The sequence below is a fragment of the Condylura cristata genome, unplaced genomic scaffold (assembly GCF_000260355.1).
Source record: "Condylura cristata isolate star-nosed mole 26May11 unplaced genomic scaffold, ConCri1.0 scaffold00006, whole genome shotgun sequence".
In the NCBI taxonomy this organism is placed as follows: Eukaryota; Metazoa; Chordata; class Mammalia; order Eulipotyphla; family Talpidae; genus Condylura; species Condylura cristata.
The window spans coordinates 4640750-4658287 of NW_004567107.1; the positions used below are offsets into that span (position 1 = coordinate 4640750).

General features: G+C 63.5%; 1 protein-coding gene across 2 annotated transcripts; it reads left to right on the forward strand.

The window, feature by feature from the left end:
• Positions 1–1294: 1294 nt before the first annotated feature.
• AK1 (adenylate kinase 1) lies at positions 1295–9718 on the forward strand. Of its 2 annotated transcripts, none has more exons than XM_012721592.1 (7): positions 1295–1331; positions 4780–4816; positions 6181–6216; positions 6346–6509; positions 7123–7239; positions 9052–9243; positions 9481–9718. In XM_012721592.1, exons 2-7 carry the CDS (start codon positions 4810–4812, stop codon positions 9547–9549), a joined length of 585 nt encoding a protein of 194 aa, XP_012577046.1. In that variant the 5' UTR covers positions 1295–1331; positions 4780–4809; the 3' UTR covers positions 9550–9718. The 2 variants fall into 2 exon arrangements, with proteins under 2 accessions (XP_012577046.1, XP_004677358.2); XM_004677301.2 differs by lacking the exon at positions 1295–1331 and adding an exon at positions 2077–2196.
• The last annotated feature ends 7820 nt before the right edge of the window (positions 9719–17538 follow it).

The window sequence follows — 17538 nt, forward strand, 5'->3', positions numbered from 1 at the left end:
GAAGTACACTGCTGAGGGGAGCAGCGGGCGGGTCAGGAGAGGTCTGCCGCGCCATGTGGTCACCTCTGGGGCAGGCAGGGATCGAACTCATGGCGGCTTTAGCTACTCAGTGCTGTGTTTTAACCTGCTGCGAGGGCCTAATTTTTTTTTATTTTTATTGTTAAAAAAAAAACTTTTTATCTTAACCAGTTTTTTCTTTATCTTTGTAAAATTTATTTCATTTTTAAATTTTTTATAATATAGTAGTTTATTTTTACATCATTTTGTACATTTTTTTTCATCTCAGTTGTAATCCCAGTGGGTTTCCCATCACCAGAATCCTGTGCACTTCCCCCCCCACCCCGTTTTTGATCCCATTCCCCACTCCACCCCCATATCTCAACCCATTTTAAGTGTAGGTAGTGTAGTAGTGTTAAGTATATTTATACTGTTGTGAAATGGCTCTCCAGGACATTTTCATCTTGCATATCAGAAACTCTGTTTCTACCCGACTCTGCATCCCCCTCTCCTTCGGCTACTTTAAATACTTCAAATAAGTAGAATCACACACTAATTTTTGTTGTCCCTTGTGGCTGACATTGTCCTCAAGGTCCATCTGTGTCAAGATGGTTTATATAAAACAGCAGGTTCTCGTGTATTAAAAAAAAAAAAAAAGCCTGGGGGGGCAGCCCCTCAAAGGGAAGGCCCCACTTCTGCGTGGTCACTGCCCCTCTCGGTTTCACTTCACTTCAACTTTACGATGCCAAGGGTTTGAGGTAAGACAGCACAATCTCAGAGCTATGAAAATGAAAAGCAGGAGACCCCTGGGAGTGGTCAGTCACTCCCAGGGCCAGGCCAACAGCGTTTGGCTCCGATTCATGTCCAGGGCTCTTGCCCCACCAGCCGTGAGGACATCCCGGCTCCTTCCGCCTGCCCGTCCCGCCTGGTAGCGCCACTGTCCCTCCGTCAGCCCGGGCACTAGACAGGGCCCCTAAAGTAAAGGGCACGTTTGAAATCTTGACCAATATGCCCTTGCTGTCCACAAAACTGGCGCCAGCGCCCGCCAGCACCCGCTTACAGATTGTAAGAGGGCCTCGGACAGCTTGACAGGCGGAGCCTGCGCCCGGACCCGCTACCCTGGGGGTGGGGGCAGGAAGGGAGTCCTGAGAAACCCCGACCTGTCTGAGCCCCAGGTGGGGAGCTGGTCCCGGCGCGGCTGTTGCTAGGAAACCAGCGCTCCCTCCTGGCAGCGCCCGCCCCAGGCCCCTGCGGGCCACCTCCCGCGGGAGAGAGAGATGCGCAACTCAACCGAGCACCGTGGGGGGCTGCGGAGCTCAGGGTCTCTGGAACAGGTGGGCGAGGCCGTGATTCCCCCGGCTGCGGGTCCCAGGCTCCCTCGCCCGTTCAAGAGCGCCTGCTGCTCGGTGCTGCCTCCAGGCGAGGGCTGGAGAACCGCTTTCTGGAATCTCAGGCAAGCTCGTGTACAGACGGGCTCTCACCCTCCTCTGTATGGAAAGCATGGGGTGCACTGAGCCCCCCGCTCCCCCCAGCGTCCGGCGTGCCAGGAGTGCTCCCCAACGGGGTTATCAAGACCCCATCTGGGAGCTGCCTGCCGCCGGGGGGCGGGGGTTGGCGCTGGGCTTTATAATCCGCAATCCACCCTGCCGGGACCTGGGAGGTTTCAGTCCCAGGGGAGCCCGCAAGGTGCCTTCCAGCAGGATGGCGCTGCCCTGTGTCCTCTGGGCAGGACCTGAGGACGTGCTGGGGCTGGTCTGGCCAGCAAAGCCCCAGAAATCCACACCAGCGTCTCGCCCTCCCCCGTCTGGCCTCCCTGCCATCGGGTCGGGCACAGAGCCTCTCGGCCCCCAGACCCAGCTGTCGGAAGGGAGACCGGGGACGCCCCTTCCCCGCGGGGGTGCCGGCAGGATGGCGGCTGTGGAAGCCCTCGCAGACTGTCGAGTGCGGTGCACATGCGCACGCACGGCCCTGGGGTGCTGTGGGGGCGCCGGTCTTGCTCCGGATTTCCAGCGGGTTCCAGTCCAGCACCCCTCCCCTCCGGCTGCTCTCCCTCCCGCCTTCCCTGCCTGCCATCACGGAGCGCTGGCTCCCGGCATGCCGTGCGCCGCTGACAGCCTTATAAATAGTCGCCTTTGCAGGCGGCGGGGAGGACAGGCAGGGCACGCACTGGCCCCAGCGCCCACCCGCACCCTCCCCCAGGTCAGTGTGTGCCCGTGAGGCTGTCTGTGCGCGTGGCGGGAGGGCCCCTCTTGGGGAAGTAGGGGGGCCGCAGGGCCTGGGGGCTGCGGTGCGCGGGACCCCAGGGGCTTGGCGGCGGTGTGTCTGTGGCTGTGATCTGTGGGCACCTCCGTGTGTTGCTCCCCAGCCTCTGCTCGGGTGTTTGTGCACTGTGTGTGTCTTTGTGTGTGTGTGGCAATCCCTCCCACCTTCCCAGACAGTCACCCCTTTGTCCGGGCGGGCACTCCTGGAGCTCCAGGTCCCTGCCCTTGGCACTCAGGGCTGAGGCCGGGGAGGGGTCCTGTGGCCAGACTCTCTGCAGGGAGGACTGGCCAGGGCTGCCTGTGTGCTGCGGAGCTGTTCCGTCACATCACTTTACTGTGCTGGGAGGTGGGGGGACCCCTGGGCTACTTGGCCCTGAGCCCCAGCCTCCTGAAAGGATGGGCACTCCCGTGGAGCCTTGCCTGAGCACGCAGGACTCTTCAGCAGTAGCAGTACAGGACTGAAAATACAGGCCCAGAGAGGGACACCAGCTGCCCAAGGTCACACAGCGGCCGCCCTGGACCTGGGATTTGACCCCCGGTTGGTTACCAACTGCAGGGAAGGCTGCTTTTGTCAGGAGCTGGGAGACCTGGCCTTGCAATTGAGGTTAGGTTGCTCTCCCTCTGGGACTCCCCAGGCCTCTGGAAGCACCACCCAGTCCTCCTGGGAGTTGCTGGGGCCCCGATTTGGGGGCCTTATAAGGCCTGGGTGCTGAGCCCGTAACCCAACTCCATCCTGGGTCCCTGGCCCCCTCACAGTCCAAGTTATTTTGGACCAAGGAAGTGTCAGGTGCCAGCAGGATGGGGGCTTAGGTTACTGGGAGGGGGCGAGGCAGAGCAGGAGGGAGGTCACCCCTCAGGGCATCACTTGAAGCTGTCCCCCATTTGAGGACAGCCCCCTCTTCCAGCCAGCTGCTGAGGGGCCTTGGAGCCTACCCCTCCTCCAGACACCCAACAGGAAGGAGGCTAGGAGTCCTACCTCAGGCGCCCACTGCAAAGCTTCTGCAGGGCCTACTGGCTGCTAAGCCCCAAGCAGCAGCAAATACATACCCAGGGTTGCCCCCCTCCCAGGTCCTGGAGCAACTCTCTCCAAGGCCCCAAGCCTCAGCTCCATCCCCAGACAACCAAGGAGGGAGGTCCCCTGACCCTGTGTTCAGAAGGAGCCAGGCTCCTGGTGGGGGGACTCAGGCCTGAGTACAACACAGGGGTCCAGCATAGTGTGTGGTGCATGTGACCAGGGGGTAGAGTTCAGAGAGGGCAGTGGAGAGTGAAGTCCAGGAAGGCTTCCTGAAGGAGGTGACACCCTAACTGTGTCCTAAGCAAGCACCTTGGGGAGAAGGTATCCAGGCACCGTTCATCGTTCATCGTTGGCAGGGCTCTGGCAGGGCCGGAGGCGGGGCACCATCCTGCTGAGTGTAGGAGCTACAAGTTTTTCCAGCCACAGCTGATAAGGCGGCAGAGGGTGGCAGGAGCCAGGGTACTGGGACTCTGTTAAGGGGCCCAGGCCTAATTTGGGGACCCAAGGGGGCCACACATGGAGGGGTTTTAAGCAGACAAATGACTTATTCTGATACAGATGGCACTTCACCCTAAACAAGGAAAGGTGAGACACAGGCTGGAGAGAAGTTGGGGGAGAGAAGGTTAGGACTTTGGGGGTGCGGGTGGAGGTGGGTGTGGGAGAGGGTGTCATGCTGACCCGGGCGTGGTTGGGCCTCCAGGCCTGACCTGGGCCTTAAGGGGCTGGGAAGAGAGGCTGATGGGGAGGGTGTCCAGGGGACCAGGGCCCTTCTGGAGGTCCCAGGCAGGAGGAATGCTGGCCGAGAGTCGGGGGTTAAGGGTTGAAAAGAATGGCTGTGAGCGTGGCTGGTGGCTCTGGGGCGGTCTGGAGGGGAGTGGAGGCTGAGCCCTGAAGAGTGAAGGGGCGGCTGAGGGAGGCCTGGGGACCATGGAAGCTCATGGGGCTGGTGGGGGGGTCCCAGGCAGAGCTGAGGAAGACGATCACGCTTCTTCCCTTCAGCAGACAGAATGAAGCGAAGTTCTCAGGGATGAGGGGGTTTGGGGGGAGTGGAAGTTGAGGCTGGGGACCCCTGTTTGACAATGGTGAAGGGCTGTGTCCCCCTGAGTGCAACCCCTCGGCCCACGGCATCCCTTCAGGCGGGCACACTGCTCTGGCCTCCCCCCACCACCCCCAGCAGCCGGCTTCCTGCCTGGGGAGCGTTGTCAAAGTGCTGGGCCTCGGGGACCCACGCCTGTCTCGGGCTGGCCAGGGTGTGGGCGCCACTGTTTATGCCCCTCAACCCTGCCCCACCACCTGCCCTCCAGGGAGGGGAGCTGAACAGGAGGGCTGGGGTGGGGGGGCGTGCAGCAGAGGCCCAGAGGAAGGTGACTTTTCCAAGGTCACTAACCTCCCCGGCCTCCCCGGCCTCCCCGGCCTCCCCGGCCTCCAGCCTGGCAGGCAGTGGGACCTGGAGGGGGCAGGAGCAGGCTGCCCTGTCCTCTGCCCACCGGTGCCCTTGTCTTGCAGACGCTGACTCAGCTCCCCGGACCGGGCAGGATGGAAGGTAGGGGGCCCGCTCCATGCCCGCTCTGTCCCTGCTCCCGTCTGCGCCTCGGTGTGTCCATCTGTTCAGGGACAGGCGCCCTGGAGACACTGGGGCGGGCGCTGCCGGAGGGCCCTGTCTGGGAGTCTCCGGCCGCCTCCTCAGCACCCTCGGGACGTGCCAGCTCCACGTTTAATTTTAGAAGTGAAGAGGCCTCCTCAGCTCCCAGGGCCTCCCGCTCACCTCCTGCAGTATTTATAGAGCCACATCCCTGCCTTTGGGCCAGGGCAGGCTCTGGCCAGGGGAGGCTGCCCCAGGAGGGCCCGAGGGCACTACCCGGAGCCTCACACAGGCGTTTCCCAGCCTCCCGTGGGGGTGGCCGGGGTGGCCCGAGCATGTCTTGTGTCCTCCAGGCTCCTCTGGGCTGGGACCTGGAAGGCAGCGTGGGGTGGGCGGAGAGCTGGCTGGCCCACCTCCTGGTGGCACCACCATCCCATCCCTGGCACTGGGCAGCTCTTAAAGGAGCCAGCGGCCTGGCTGAAGCTGGCGTAGCCCTCCCACCCCGGGGCCTGCACCTCAGCTGACACTAGCCTGCCACCTTCCCCTGCCCAGACACTGCTTATCACAGGCACCTGCCTGGAGCCCCTGGAGCTGCGAAGCCCACTGCTCTCTGGGGCGGGGCAGGGGACCAAACTGGGCCGGGACTTATCTCCTAAGGTCACGCAGAGGACGCCCTGTTTCTGTAGGAGAGGGGGAAGCTGGGTAGTCAGGGAAAAGGACCCCACGTCCCAGCTCCAGCACCCCTGGATCAGGCCCCCGCCTCTCTGGGCCTCAGTTTCCCCGTCTGGCGGGGCTGCGATCTTACTGAGTTCCAAGAGCTGGCAAGGCAGAGGTTGGCGCCCAGCCCTCTGGGCCCTGGTTCCATGTGCCCACCGCAGCCCTCCTCCCTGGCAACCATCTCTAGGGCAACCTATGTTGTGGTCGCCAACTCCACACGCACCGCCCAGGCAAGGCAGGCAATGAACGGGCAGGGCCAGGGCCCGGGCGGGGAAGGGTCGGGGACTGCAGGACGGCGCCATGGGGGGCTGCTGCTCGGCTGGCCCCCGGGACACAGAAGACGCGAGGGCCAGAGGTGACCCCCAGGGGGCCCACGCCAGGCGGGCCGTGAGGGTGGGCACCCCAGTCCCTCGGTCACCCCACAGCCCGAGTGGAGCCTGTGGCCTCCGCTGGTCCCTCTGCCAGGAATCCCATCAGGATTCCCTCAGCCCTGCTGAGTGCAAGGGGCGTCGCCCCTCTGCCTGGGCCCAGCACAGGCCTGAGGCGCCAGAGCCGCTCTGCTGGGTCTGGAGAGTGGCTGACTCTGCTCCCCCTTCTCTCTCCCGCAGAGAAGCTGAAGAAAACCAAGATCATCTTTGTGGTGGGTAAGTCCAAGCGGGTGACGGCAGGGAGGGAGCCCGGGCCTGGGGCTGCACCCCGAGCTCCGCCCCTCCTGGGCTGGGTGACCCTGGCAGACTGTCCCTGCTGGGCTCTGAACGGGTGGGCGCTTGCAGGCGGGCCTGGCTCGGGGAAGGGCACCCAGTGTGAGAAGATTGTCCAGAAGTACGGCTACACCCACCTCTCCAGCGGGGACCTCCTGCGGGCGGAGGTCAGCTCTGGCTCGGCCAGGGGCAAGATGCTGTCCGAGATCATGGAGAAGGGGCAGCTGGTGCCGCTGGTGAGTGGGCCCTGGCGGGGCGGGGGGCGGGGCGCGGCGGCCCCAGCAGGCACCAGCCGGCAGGGGCACAGGCAAGGCTGGCTCAGCCCCTTATGGGTCCCCACTGCTCTTGGCAAAAAGTTCCTTCCAGAAGCCCCCAAGGGCCTCGGGGGCTGTGGCCTGCCAACCTCTCAGTCCCAGGCTGCCTGCCCCCAGCTGTCCGCCCTCCAGCACCCTGGCCTTTCTGCCCCCCATTCGATCACACTCCATTCTGCGGGAATCTTCTCTCCTCCTCGGCTTCCTGACTTCCCTGGCTCTTTGGATTTTGGCTAAGACCCTGCCCTGCCCCCCGATTTTATATGCCAGTCCCCCCCTTTGACCACACAACTTGGATAAATTGTCATGGGCTTCCCGACAGCGCGGAGGCCTGCTGTGTCCACAGGGCCGGGACAGCAGCAGCGGGCGAGTGAGGGAAGGACCCAAAGGGTTGGCCAAGTCGGCACCGGTCAGGGAAGGCTTCCTGAGAGGGAGGCTTGCTTGGGACCGTCAGAGGCCAGAGGCCGCTCAGGCCGGGGCCAGCACACACAGAGCCCCAGAAGGGGGTCATGGCCCCACCGTCTCTCTTTGTCCCCAGGAAACGGTGCTGGACATGCTCCGAGACGCCATGCTGGCCAAGGTGGATACTTCCAAAGGCTTCCTGATCGACGGCTACCCTCGGGAGGTGCAGCAGGGGGAGGAGTTTGAGCGAAGGGTAAGGAGCAACCTGTGGGGGGGCCTGCATTCTGGGGGGCCAGCGATCTGGGGCGCCCAGCAAGAAAGGATGCTGATGGGGGTGTGAGCTAGAGAACAAGGAGGTGCTGTTAAGGAGCCGGGGAAGACTGTCTGGCAGTCTTTGCAGAAGAAAAGTCTAGATGAAGAGGAAGCGCCAGGCTGGGAGTTCGCCGGCCTGAGGTTTGTGACCCGCGCACGAGGCCTCCAGCTTTCCTCATTCTGCCTGGCTGAAGCTCAACGTGCCCGGGAAAGGCCACAGCTGCCTTGAGGGGAGCAGGGGGACTGGAGAGAATGCACCCCTAAGAGTGGAGCTTGCACCCCACAAACACATGGTCAGAAGAGCCAGAAAGAGCATGGACAGGGCTGGCAGGGTCAGGCTGCTGTGGGGTCTGGGCTGCTGGAGAGGGCAGACAGCCTGGCCCGGCCTGCGGTGCCCGGGAGGGGGCGCTCGCCTTGCTGCGGCTCAGCGCGTCTGGCTGGACCGAGGGGACTGAGGATGAGGGTCTGAGCTTCCAGGCACCATCAGGGAAACCTCCTGCGGGGTGGGGGCCCCGCCCCCAGCGCACATGCGCAGAGCACGTGTGTGCCCGCTCACAGGGCGCCGATGGGACAGTGGCACGTGTGGGGGCCCCAGGCATGTGCACGTAGGCGCGGGTCGAGGCATGGGCACAGACGGTGGCCCCGTGCGCAGGGGCGCACACATGTACACGCAAATCCCTGGTGTCACCGGCCACCCAGAGGGGCCTACATATGCCCAGTGGGGAGAGGCAGAAGGGTGGTTGGGGGCTTCTTGGAGGGATTCCTTCCGGGCCTTGCAGGGAGGACGGGGCATCCCAGCGGCCAGGGACAGGACCACAGCTCCAGCCCTACTCCCACTCTGTGAGGCGGGGCCACCTTCCGTGGCGTCCACACGCTATTTGTTGACCTCTAAGTGGCTGCAAGACCTCAGTTTCCGGATGTGTGAACTGGCGTTCGGCTGGGCTTCCTTTAGGAAGGCTGTGGACACCGTGGTCAATGCCAGGCGGCCCCAGGGCACTGCCTATCCTGACCCCCCCCCCCCCCCCCCCACACTAGCTGTGAGGTGTCCCTGTGACCCTCAAGGCCCCATCAGGAAACAGGTTTGATGAAAGTCCCCGCCCTCGGGAGCTGATGCCTGCTCCGTGGTGGGCTCCGGGTCCCATCGCCTGGTCTTCTGGGCTCTGGACACCAGGGGGCGCCGGGGCCTCACCGAAGGAGCGCAGGTTTGCGGGTCTCCCTTCTGCGTCATCCCTGGGACAAATGCTTATTCCATCCACAGTGACTTTGTTTAGCGCCCCCCAGAGCCCAGCAGCCCCTCACCCCTTCACTCAGCCCTAGGTGAGAGACGACTGTCCCTTTGACCCCCACCCCCACCCCCCAGGCTCCTGGCGGGGCTGGGAGAGACTTAGGTAAGTAACCAGAGGCCTCCAGGGTGAAGGAGAGGGCCCGAAGGGGCAGTCCTGGGGGCCTGGGGCATGGAGCGGACCACGTGGGGACGCGTCCCCAGAGAATGCAATTGTAGGTGCTCTCTCAAGTGGAGGTTGTAGGGGGGTAAGGAGTTTGGCCTCTCCCCCACCCCCCAGGTCCGGGCAGCCTCAGAAGGGCTTTGAGCAGGGCAGCAGCAGGGCAGATTTGCTTGCCGGAGGCCCCTTAGGCTGCCCTGGAGGTCTAGGAGGTCTGAGCGGGGCTCAGGCGGAGCCTCGCAGGTGGGAGGGTGGGGTGCAGCGGCCCAGGGGCCGGGCGTGGGGCGCCTGTAACCCAGCCACCCTCGCAGATCGGACAGCCCACGCTGCTGCTGTACGTGGACGCAGGCCCCGAGACCATGACCCAGAGGCTCCTGAAGCGCGGAGAGACCAGCGGGCGAGTGGACGACAATGAGGAAACCATCAAGAAGCGGCTAGAGACCTACTACAAGGCCACAGAGCCGGTGATCGCCTTCTACGAGAAACGCGGCATCGTGCGCAAGGTGCGCCCCCTGCTGGCCGGGGCGGGAGGGCCCTGGGGACCGGGGGCGCCCCCTGCTGGTCCCCGGGGAGACAGGGTGTTTGAGCCACCGCTATTGGCTGTGGCCTTAAGTCTGCCCTCTGCTCCAGGCCTTGGCTTCCCTGCGGCTCTCTGAGGGGTGCTGTCCCCACTCTGGCAGGATTCTGGGGGAGTCATCTGCCCCATCCAGTCTCCACCCTCAAGGCCCATCTCCCCGCAGGTCAACGCAGAAGGCACAGTGGACAGTGTCTTCACCCAGGTCTGCACCCACCTGGACGCCCTCAAGTAGCCAGGCTGGCGCCCCTTCCTCAGCTCAGCGCCCCGCCTCATCCCGGTCCTGACTCGGGGCGTCCTGGCCTGAGCTCAGTGCCTCCACCCTGCCCGGCTGGAACACAGACAGAGGAAGCCGCTTTATCCTGTTTCCATGGACAGCTGAACACTAAAGGGATTTCCAAGGACGTTCGGTTTTACTCCTTTTTCTTTGCTTCCATTGGAGTTGACTCATGTGGTGTGGCTGGCAGTCGCAGCCCCCGCCCTCCCCTTCCTCCCCGACTCCTCGGCCCGTCAGCACCCCCTCTAGGTCTGGTGGAAGACCCAGGCTCTTCCTTACATAGTACATGCTCAGTCCAGGCCGGGCTAGCCCTGGGGGTTCAGGGAGACTGAGGCAGCACCCCAGCTCTTGGGGGCTTGTGTTCAAGCCGAGCTGGGCTCCTGCCTAGGTTCCTCTGCCTCCTCTTGGGGTGCCCTTGACCCCTCATCTCTCTGAGTGTGTTCTCCGTGCCTACTATCCCCAGCCGGGGCCTGGGGCGTGGGGCCTCCTAGGAGTAGGGGCACACAGACCGGCCAGCTGAGTGGGCAGCAAACTGGCCTTCTTGGTGCAAGAAGCTCTGAGGGTCTGAAAGGGACCTTGAACTTGGATGGGAAGAGGCAGCCACGGTTGGGGTCGGGGGTCTCTCTGGGGAGACGGGACCTGCAGGAGAAATCTGGTCACAACCTGCCCTTCCTGAACTCACTTCTGAATCTGAATTAAGCTCGGTGTCCACATTCCGACCCCAAGGTTGGGATGCGGACGCTCTGGACAGGGGTGTCAGTTGCCATACCTGTGGGGGCCAGAGCAGCCTCGTGGGGTGTGCAGGAGCAGGGGCTCCAGAACCCCCATCTGTTCTCTCCCATTTTGATCTCATCACCCCGAAAGGCTCCACTTGGCATTCGCACGTCCTCAGCCCCTCATCACGCCCAGTGCGTGCCCCTTGGGGCCAAGAGAACCCTCAGTGGCTCAAATACAACCCCTTGAGCACTAATGACGGCCACTCTGGGTCCCGTGTCCCCTTCTGACAAAAGCGGCTGGTTTTCCACTTCCATTAGTTAGAGAAACTTTCCTTTAAAGTAAACATATTTAAGTCATGAGGGATGAGCCCACTGGAAAGAGAGCACAAAGTCAAGGGATGCTAGTGAGGGTGTCGGGGCCTCTGCGGCTGGTCTTTGGCTCCCCGGGTCAAAAGGGAGGTGCCGAGAACCCCCAGCTCTCCGAGACTCCCCACCTTGGGGTCCCTGTGTCACGTCCAACAAACACACACACTTGCTCACCTCTGTTTCTGGGGTGGTCTGAGGTTCAGGGGGAGGCACCCAAAGGTGGCAGAGCTGGGCCACCCTTCCCCAAACTCACCCTTCTCGCCGGCTTCTCCAGCGCAAGTGTGTCCCCGTTTACGAAAACCTAAGTTGCTCCAAACTACTCACTACAGAATTACTGCGAAAACAACAGCTTGCGGGCGCTCCCTGGGGGCACGAGGGGTCACAGCAAGCACCTGAAGCTGTCCCAGCCACCGCAGCATGGGTTCGATCCCCGCCAGGGAGGGACCCCCAGGCCGCAGCAGACCTCTGCTGTCTCCCTGCTGCTCCCCTCAGCAGTGTGTTTCAGTCCATCTGCCTGTTCTGCTCCCCACTCTGTCTCTGGTGAATCCTCTCACCCTGCACCCCAGTTTTTGTATGTACAAATAAATAAATCTTAAAAAAAAAAACCAGCTTGAGAAAAAACAAAATTGAAAAGCCCCAGTCACCCCTCCGTCCTCACCCCGCAGACCTTGCTTTGAGGGTTCCCTTGCGAGGTCCATTCCGCCACTTTTGAGGGCAGCTGTGGAGCTTGCAACACTGGTCCCAGCACAGTGGGGGCCCTGGGGTGCAAAATGCCATCAGACCTGTTCCCCGAGACCAGATCTGGGCAGCGCAGGGCACAGAGCCCGGAGGGCCCCTGTGGCAGGAGCTTCCTTGGGCTGAAGCTGTGAGGGGGCTTCGAGAGGCCGAGGAGTCCTGGAGACAGAGGCCGAGGGAGGCCGAGGAACAGCTCTGCGGGACTCGGAGTCTGGTGGGGGCCAGCAGGGCCCCTGAGTGATAGGAGGGGAGCGGCCTGGGGGCCGGGCCGGGGGCCTGCCGAGGCTGAGCTGGGCCTGGGAGAGGGCGGGGCCGCCCACCGGCCTTGAACCTACCCCGGCACCCACTGGCCATGGGAGGCCCTGAGAGAGTTTTGTTTTTATTTACTTATTTATTTTACAGGTTTATTTATTTATGCATACAAGAATTGGGGTACAGGCCAGAGGTGAAGGGGGTGGGGTGAAAGAACTCACCAGAGACAGTGGGGAGCAGAACAGGCAGATCCACTGAAACACACTGCTGAGGGGAGCAGTGGGGAGACAGGAGAGGTCTGCTGCGCCCTGGGGGTCCCTCCCTGGCCTGCTGCAGTGGCTTCAGACAGCTGCATAGTGCTGCTCCTTAACCCCTCGCGTCACTAAGGAGAACCCCAAGTTTTGTTTTTAAAGGAAAAATTTCTTTACAAGTTGGAGAAAATAATATAATGACCACCCACCCACCCACCCACCACCACGTTAAATAATATTTTTCTACCCTCCATTGTCATCCTGGTTGGCCAAAGTATTTTTATTTATTTGGCCAAAGTGCTTAAAAGTAGATTACAGATACAGAAAAAAAGAAAATGCGCCCCTCCTGGAGGGCTTCAGTGTGGCTCTGAAAAAGGACGTTTTCAGTGTAACCACACTCAAGAGTCTGAGCATTAAAAATGGACTCGGAAGTCAAAGCAGAAAATTCATCCGCGGCCGCTTCCCACTGCCCGCCGCGGGCTTCCGCCCGGCCGGGATCCGTCCCGGACCCCTGGCTGCTCTCGGCCTCGGTGACCGCGGACCTGGCCGGGCTCTGGGCCTGCGGGCAGCGGGAGCGCCGCCCTCGTGTCCTGCAGAGCGGGCTGCTTCCTGGTGCGCGGCCTAACTTGCTTCTCGATTCTCTGCCCTTCTCGTAAGCTGCCTCCTACTGGCCTGCTTCAGGGGGAGCCCGAGGGGCAGGTGAGGCTCTCGCCTCGGTCTCAAACCAGGCAGGAGCCAGACTCAGCTTCCAGTAGCTGCTCACCGACTGATGGGCAGGTCTGGGTTGGGCCCTGAGGCTTGGCTCTGCCCTGCCTCCCGCTTGGTGGCAGGAGCCCAGGAGGGGGTGGGGAAGCAGGGGCGTCCCCAGGGTGGGCGGAGAGGTGGGTGTGGCACTTCCCGCCTGTGGGACACCCTGGCAGCCCGCTGGCCTCAAGGTGCTGGGTGTTCTAAGGGCCCGCGAGGGTGGGTACCTCTACGCCCGCGGGCTCTCAGAGGCGGCTCCTGGGTGGGCCCCACTGGTGAGCTGGCCTCAGATGCCCCCTCCCCCCGACTGTGCCCCTAAGTCTTGGCCTCGGGGACCCTGAGGGCCTGGCCGGAGGCGCTGAAGTGGGAGAGGAAGGAAGCGGGGAGCAGAGGAGGCCAAGGCTGTCGCCTCCCAGCCGCGCGAGAGGGGCCTCGAGTAAACAGGAAGGTCTGGCGGCTCCTCCGTGGGGGGCTGGGGGGCAGGCTCCGACTGGCCATGCGGGTCTGCGGGTGCAGCCTTCCTGCAGGGAAGCAGCCCAGGGGGCGGTGAGGCAGGGCAGCAGGGGACACTAGCCTGGCCAAGGCCCCGCTGCCCAGTGACTGTCTGGGTTCTTCACCTGCACGCACGAGGGCGACACTTCTCAGGCTTACAGGACAACAGCACGGTGATTTGCTTAACAGGCCGCGAAAACAAGGGTCACCGAGGCCAATAATGGCCGCTTGCGTTACCCAGCGTCGTGTCCGGTCGTGTCCAGTCCTGCACAGAGACCATTATATGGATGGCGTCTTGCACAGTTCCGCTCCCCAGCATGCCTGGGCGGGCGTCTTCTGCGGCTGTGGGCACCGGGCAGCCAGGCTCTGGCCAGGATCCGACTCACAAACACAGCACAGGCCCCAGCAGAGGCTCGTGGTGGCCAACACGCCCAGCCCAGCGCACCAGGCAGGGCCACCGTAGCGGGCGAGCGACCCGACAGGCGGCCACGCTCAGGCCCTCCAGCTGGACGCCTGGCTGCGGTCTCCCGACTCCTCCAGGCCGCGCTTGGGCAAGGTCCTGTGTCTCGGGGTCTCCTGTTCTCCGCCAGGCCTGATGAAACGTTTCCAGAACAAATGCCCGGACAAGGCGGGACTCTGGCCTCTGCCGTGGTGGCGCCCGTGAAGCCCAGACGCCATCATGACGCCCTCTGCTGCGGCCCGGCCCGCTCGCTGTCCACAGCTTCTTCTCTGGCGTCGGGGCGCCTGGGGCTCCCCTTCGCGCCCGTGTGCGGCTCCCTTATCTACTTCTGTTGCTTCACCCCACTTTTAGCACCTTTCTGGGGTGCTCTACCTTTTACCAGCAAACTCCTCCAGGGGGCACCGCCTGTAACAATTTCGGGGTTCTGCTACTGCTACCACCCCCCACTTTTCGCTTTGCTCACCGCCTCTGGGGTGACTACTGGACAAACTCCGTGGCCTCACTACAGTAACATCACGCAGCACAATGGCACAGCTACAGGCCAGCAGGGCGTCAGGCGGGCCCCCCTTCCTGCGGCTCTAGGGGTCCAGGGTCTCCTCCTGCGTCGTCCGCCTTGGTTCAGGGAGGGCTGGGAGAGTCTCGCCTGTTGGGCCTCAGTTTCCCTTTCTGTGAACTCAGAGCCTTCCAACTCAGATTCTAGAATGCTGGCCCAGGGGAATGCGGCTCTGACCGGTTCTCATGGGCCCTTCGGGCCTTGGGGAGTGGTTTCATGGGAGGCCAGCTTTGCCCAGGGTCACAGCCCGCAGGGACAGGACTCTGCCCTGACCCTGCAGGGAAGGACCCAGAAGAATGATGGAGGACGTGCTTCTCTAGAACTGGCCCTGGGGGCGAGCTTGGGGAGCCAGACTGCTCTTCAGAGACCCCGCCCCTGGGCTCAGAACACCCCAACACCCTCACCCTGGGCGCTCAGAATCGCAGTCTCTGAAACCGCGGGCTGCGGCCAGGCTCCGCTGTGTTCATTCTCCCGGCGCCTGGCGAGCTGCCCACGGGGCGGGCTCCAGTCCGGGGCAGCAGTGAAGGGAGGAGGCCCTGACCCGCATGGAGCTTCTGCTCTTGGTGGGGACACACAGAACAAGGCCATGTGTGCTGAGCCAGATGGTGACATGCGGCCGGGGGTGGGATGGAGGACGGCTTTAATTGTGACGGCCCGCGGGCCCTCCCTGGCAGCACCGCGGCTTAAAGCGCAGCACTAGGAAGCTTCAGCACGAGTTCAATTCCCAGCCAGGCAGCGACCCACACGGCGCGGCAGACCTCTCCTGTGGCCCGCTGCTCCCCTCAGCAGTGTGCTTCGTCAGTCGGCCTGTTCTGCTCCCCACTCTGACTCTGGTGAAGCCTCTCACCGCCCCTGCACCCCTGGCCTGTACCCCAGTTCCCTATGCACAAATAAATGTGGGCCCTCCCTTGTGGCGCAGCGGGTTGGAGCGCTGCAAAGCTAAGCCAAGCCGTGGCTGCTGCAGTGCGAGTTCGATCCCCGCCGTGGAGCTGACCCACAGGGTGCAGCAGACCCCTCCTGACCCCCCGCTGCTCCCCTCAGCAGTGTACTTCATTGATCTGCCTGTTCTGCTCCCCACTCTGTCTCTGGTGAAGCCTCTCGCCGTCCCTGAGCCTATGGCCTGCACCCCATTTCTGTATGCATAAATAAACCTTTAAATAAATCAACCTTTATTTAAATCAACCTTTAAATAAATAAATGTGACGGGCGGGGGAGGCCTCACTGACCACGTGCCACGATCGCTGAGGATCAAGTGGGTGAGAAGCACCCACTAAGGGACACCCACAGGGACACCCACTCTCCCACTAAGGGGAGAGTGTTTTCAGAGGAAGCAGCAAGTGCAAAGGCCTGAGGTGGACAGGTCCCGGCAAGCTGGAGCCTCAGCGAGTGAGCAGAGGAGAATGAAGGTGCCTTGCAGAGGACGCAGACCCCTCGCTGCTGTGGGGGGGCTTTCGCCCTCAGCGAGTCCCGGCCTGGAAGGGCTACCCACGGGTGGGGTGACGGTGGAGGCGAGGAGGGCTCAGGGAGGAGGGGGCTGCAGTGCCCGGAGAGGTGCTGGTGGCCTGGGCCAGGGTGGTAGCTGTGGAGTGATGGGGACCCCCAAGTAGTGGGAATTTGGGGGAGGAGCCACAGATCGCTTGTGGGGGAGATGAGGGGTGTAAGAGAAACTGCCAAGGTCGACCTGAGGCTTGGGCGGCAAGAGGGAGCTGTCAGGGTGGGAGATGGGGAGATGGGGGGTGGGGGGGGCCGAGCAGCTGGCGGAGGACAAAGAGCCTGGCTGAGACTCCTGCGGCCGCGAGCCTGCCTGCGTGTGCGCCCGGAGCCGGCGCCTGGGCGAGACCCCAGTGGCCTTGCGCCACCGGGCTGGCTGGAATCTGCAGCTCCTTGTCTGGGTCGGGCGTCTCCCACGTCAACGTGCACAGCAGTGCTGGAGCACCTTGAGTAAATGTAGCTCCCCATTCAGGCGGTGGCCTGGGAGATGCTTGGGCCCCGCCGGCAGAGCAGCACCGGCCTAAGGCGTCGGACGAGGGGCGCCTGCAGTGAAGAGGCTCGGACTCAGCTCCTGGGAGAAGACGCACAGCAGGCTCGGAACGTTTCGGGGTTAACAGAGCCCGAGGTCCAGGCTCCAGGCACGATGTCACAGCCAGGGAGGAAACCTCTAGGGAGGGTGTCAGAGCACAGAAGCAGGGCCTGAGCGTGGGGGCGTGTGGGGGAGCCAGGAAAGAGACAGATGAGGTGACCAGGGAGGTGGGGGGAGCACAGGGACAGAATGTTCTGGAAGCCAAGGGAGGAAGAGCAGGCTCAGGCTGTGCTCTCCTGCGCTGCTGCCCAGCCCTGCGGCCATGCACCAGCACAGGTGGCCGTGGGCGGGGCGGGCGAGTGTGGCCGTGGCCGTGGGCGGGGCGGGCGAGTGTGGCCGTGGCCGTGGGCGGGGCGGGCGAGTGTGGCCGTGGCCGTGGGCGGGGCGGGCGAGTGTGGCCGGGGCCGGGCAAGTGGCGTGGCGTGGCTGGTCCGATTCCCGCGCTGGCTTTGCGGCTCCTGTGCCAGCAGGCTGCCCACCTCCACACTGTGCAGATGAGGAGACTGAGGCCCAGGACAGGGAAAGGCCGGGCGGGGCAGAGCCCGACTCCGGCTCCCAGGTCAGCGCTCGCTCTCCCCTGACCCCACTCTCTCCCCAGCCTGAGTGGATCCGGCCCTGCTGGGCTCAGCCCCTGGCTCCAGGCCGGTGCTGGAGACAGACAGCCTCCTGGGGGCCCCTGGGGGCCGCCTCAATGCCTCCGGTGGCCTCGGGCCAAGGGTCGACGTGCTCTGGCCCTTCCTGCAGCCGGCCCCCGCCAGCCAGTGCAGACCCGGCCACCTGCCTGCCGTGGGCCGGGCCAGGGAGGGGCCACGTGTCTCCGGCGTGTGGCTCGGCCCCCCTGAAACGTCTGCCTCAGACAGACCCCACAGGAAACAGATGGCACGCTCCAGGGGGACAGAGGGGAGACGGTGGACGGGCTGTGTGTGTGAGCAGGGTGTCGGGAAGCACAGGGGCCCGGCCGAACCCCAGGGCAGCACCCAGCACAGACCCCGGCTGGCAGCGTGAGGGCTCCGGCCCCTCCGGGCCTGATGGGCCTCGTGGAGATGCCCTGGCCAGGGTTGTGGCCTTCAGCAGAGGGGGGTGGCCCATTTACGTGACCCTGCAGGGAGGTGGCGGGAAGAGGAATTGTCCCCTCTCTCGGGCCCGCCGGGTGGACCGATGTGGCCATCGGCACAGAGAGTGCATCTGGGGGGCCGACGGAGCGCAGCTGGCCTGAGGTCTGTCTCTGGTGCACGCCAAGCCTCCTGGGGACAGTCGCCTAACCTGGGGCCTGACCCCAGGAGCAAGACCTTCCTCTG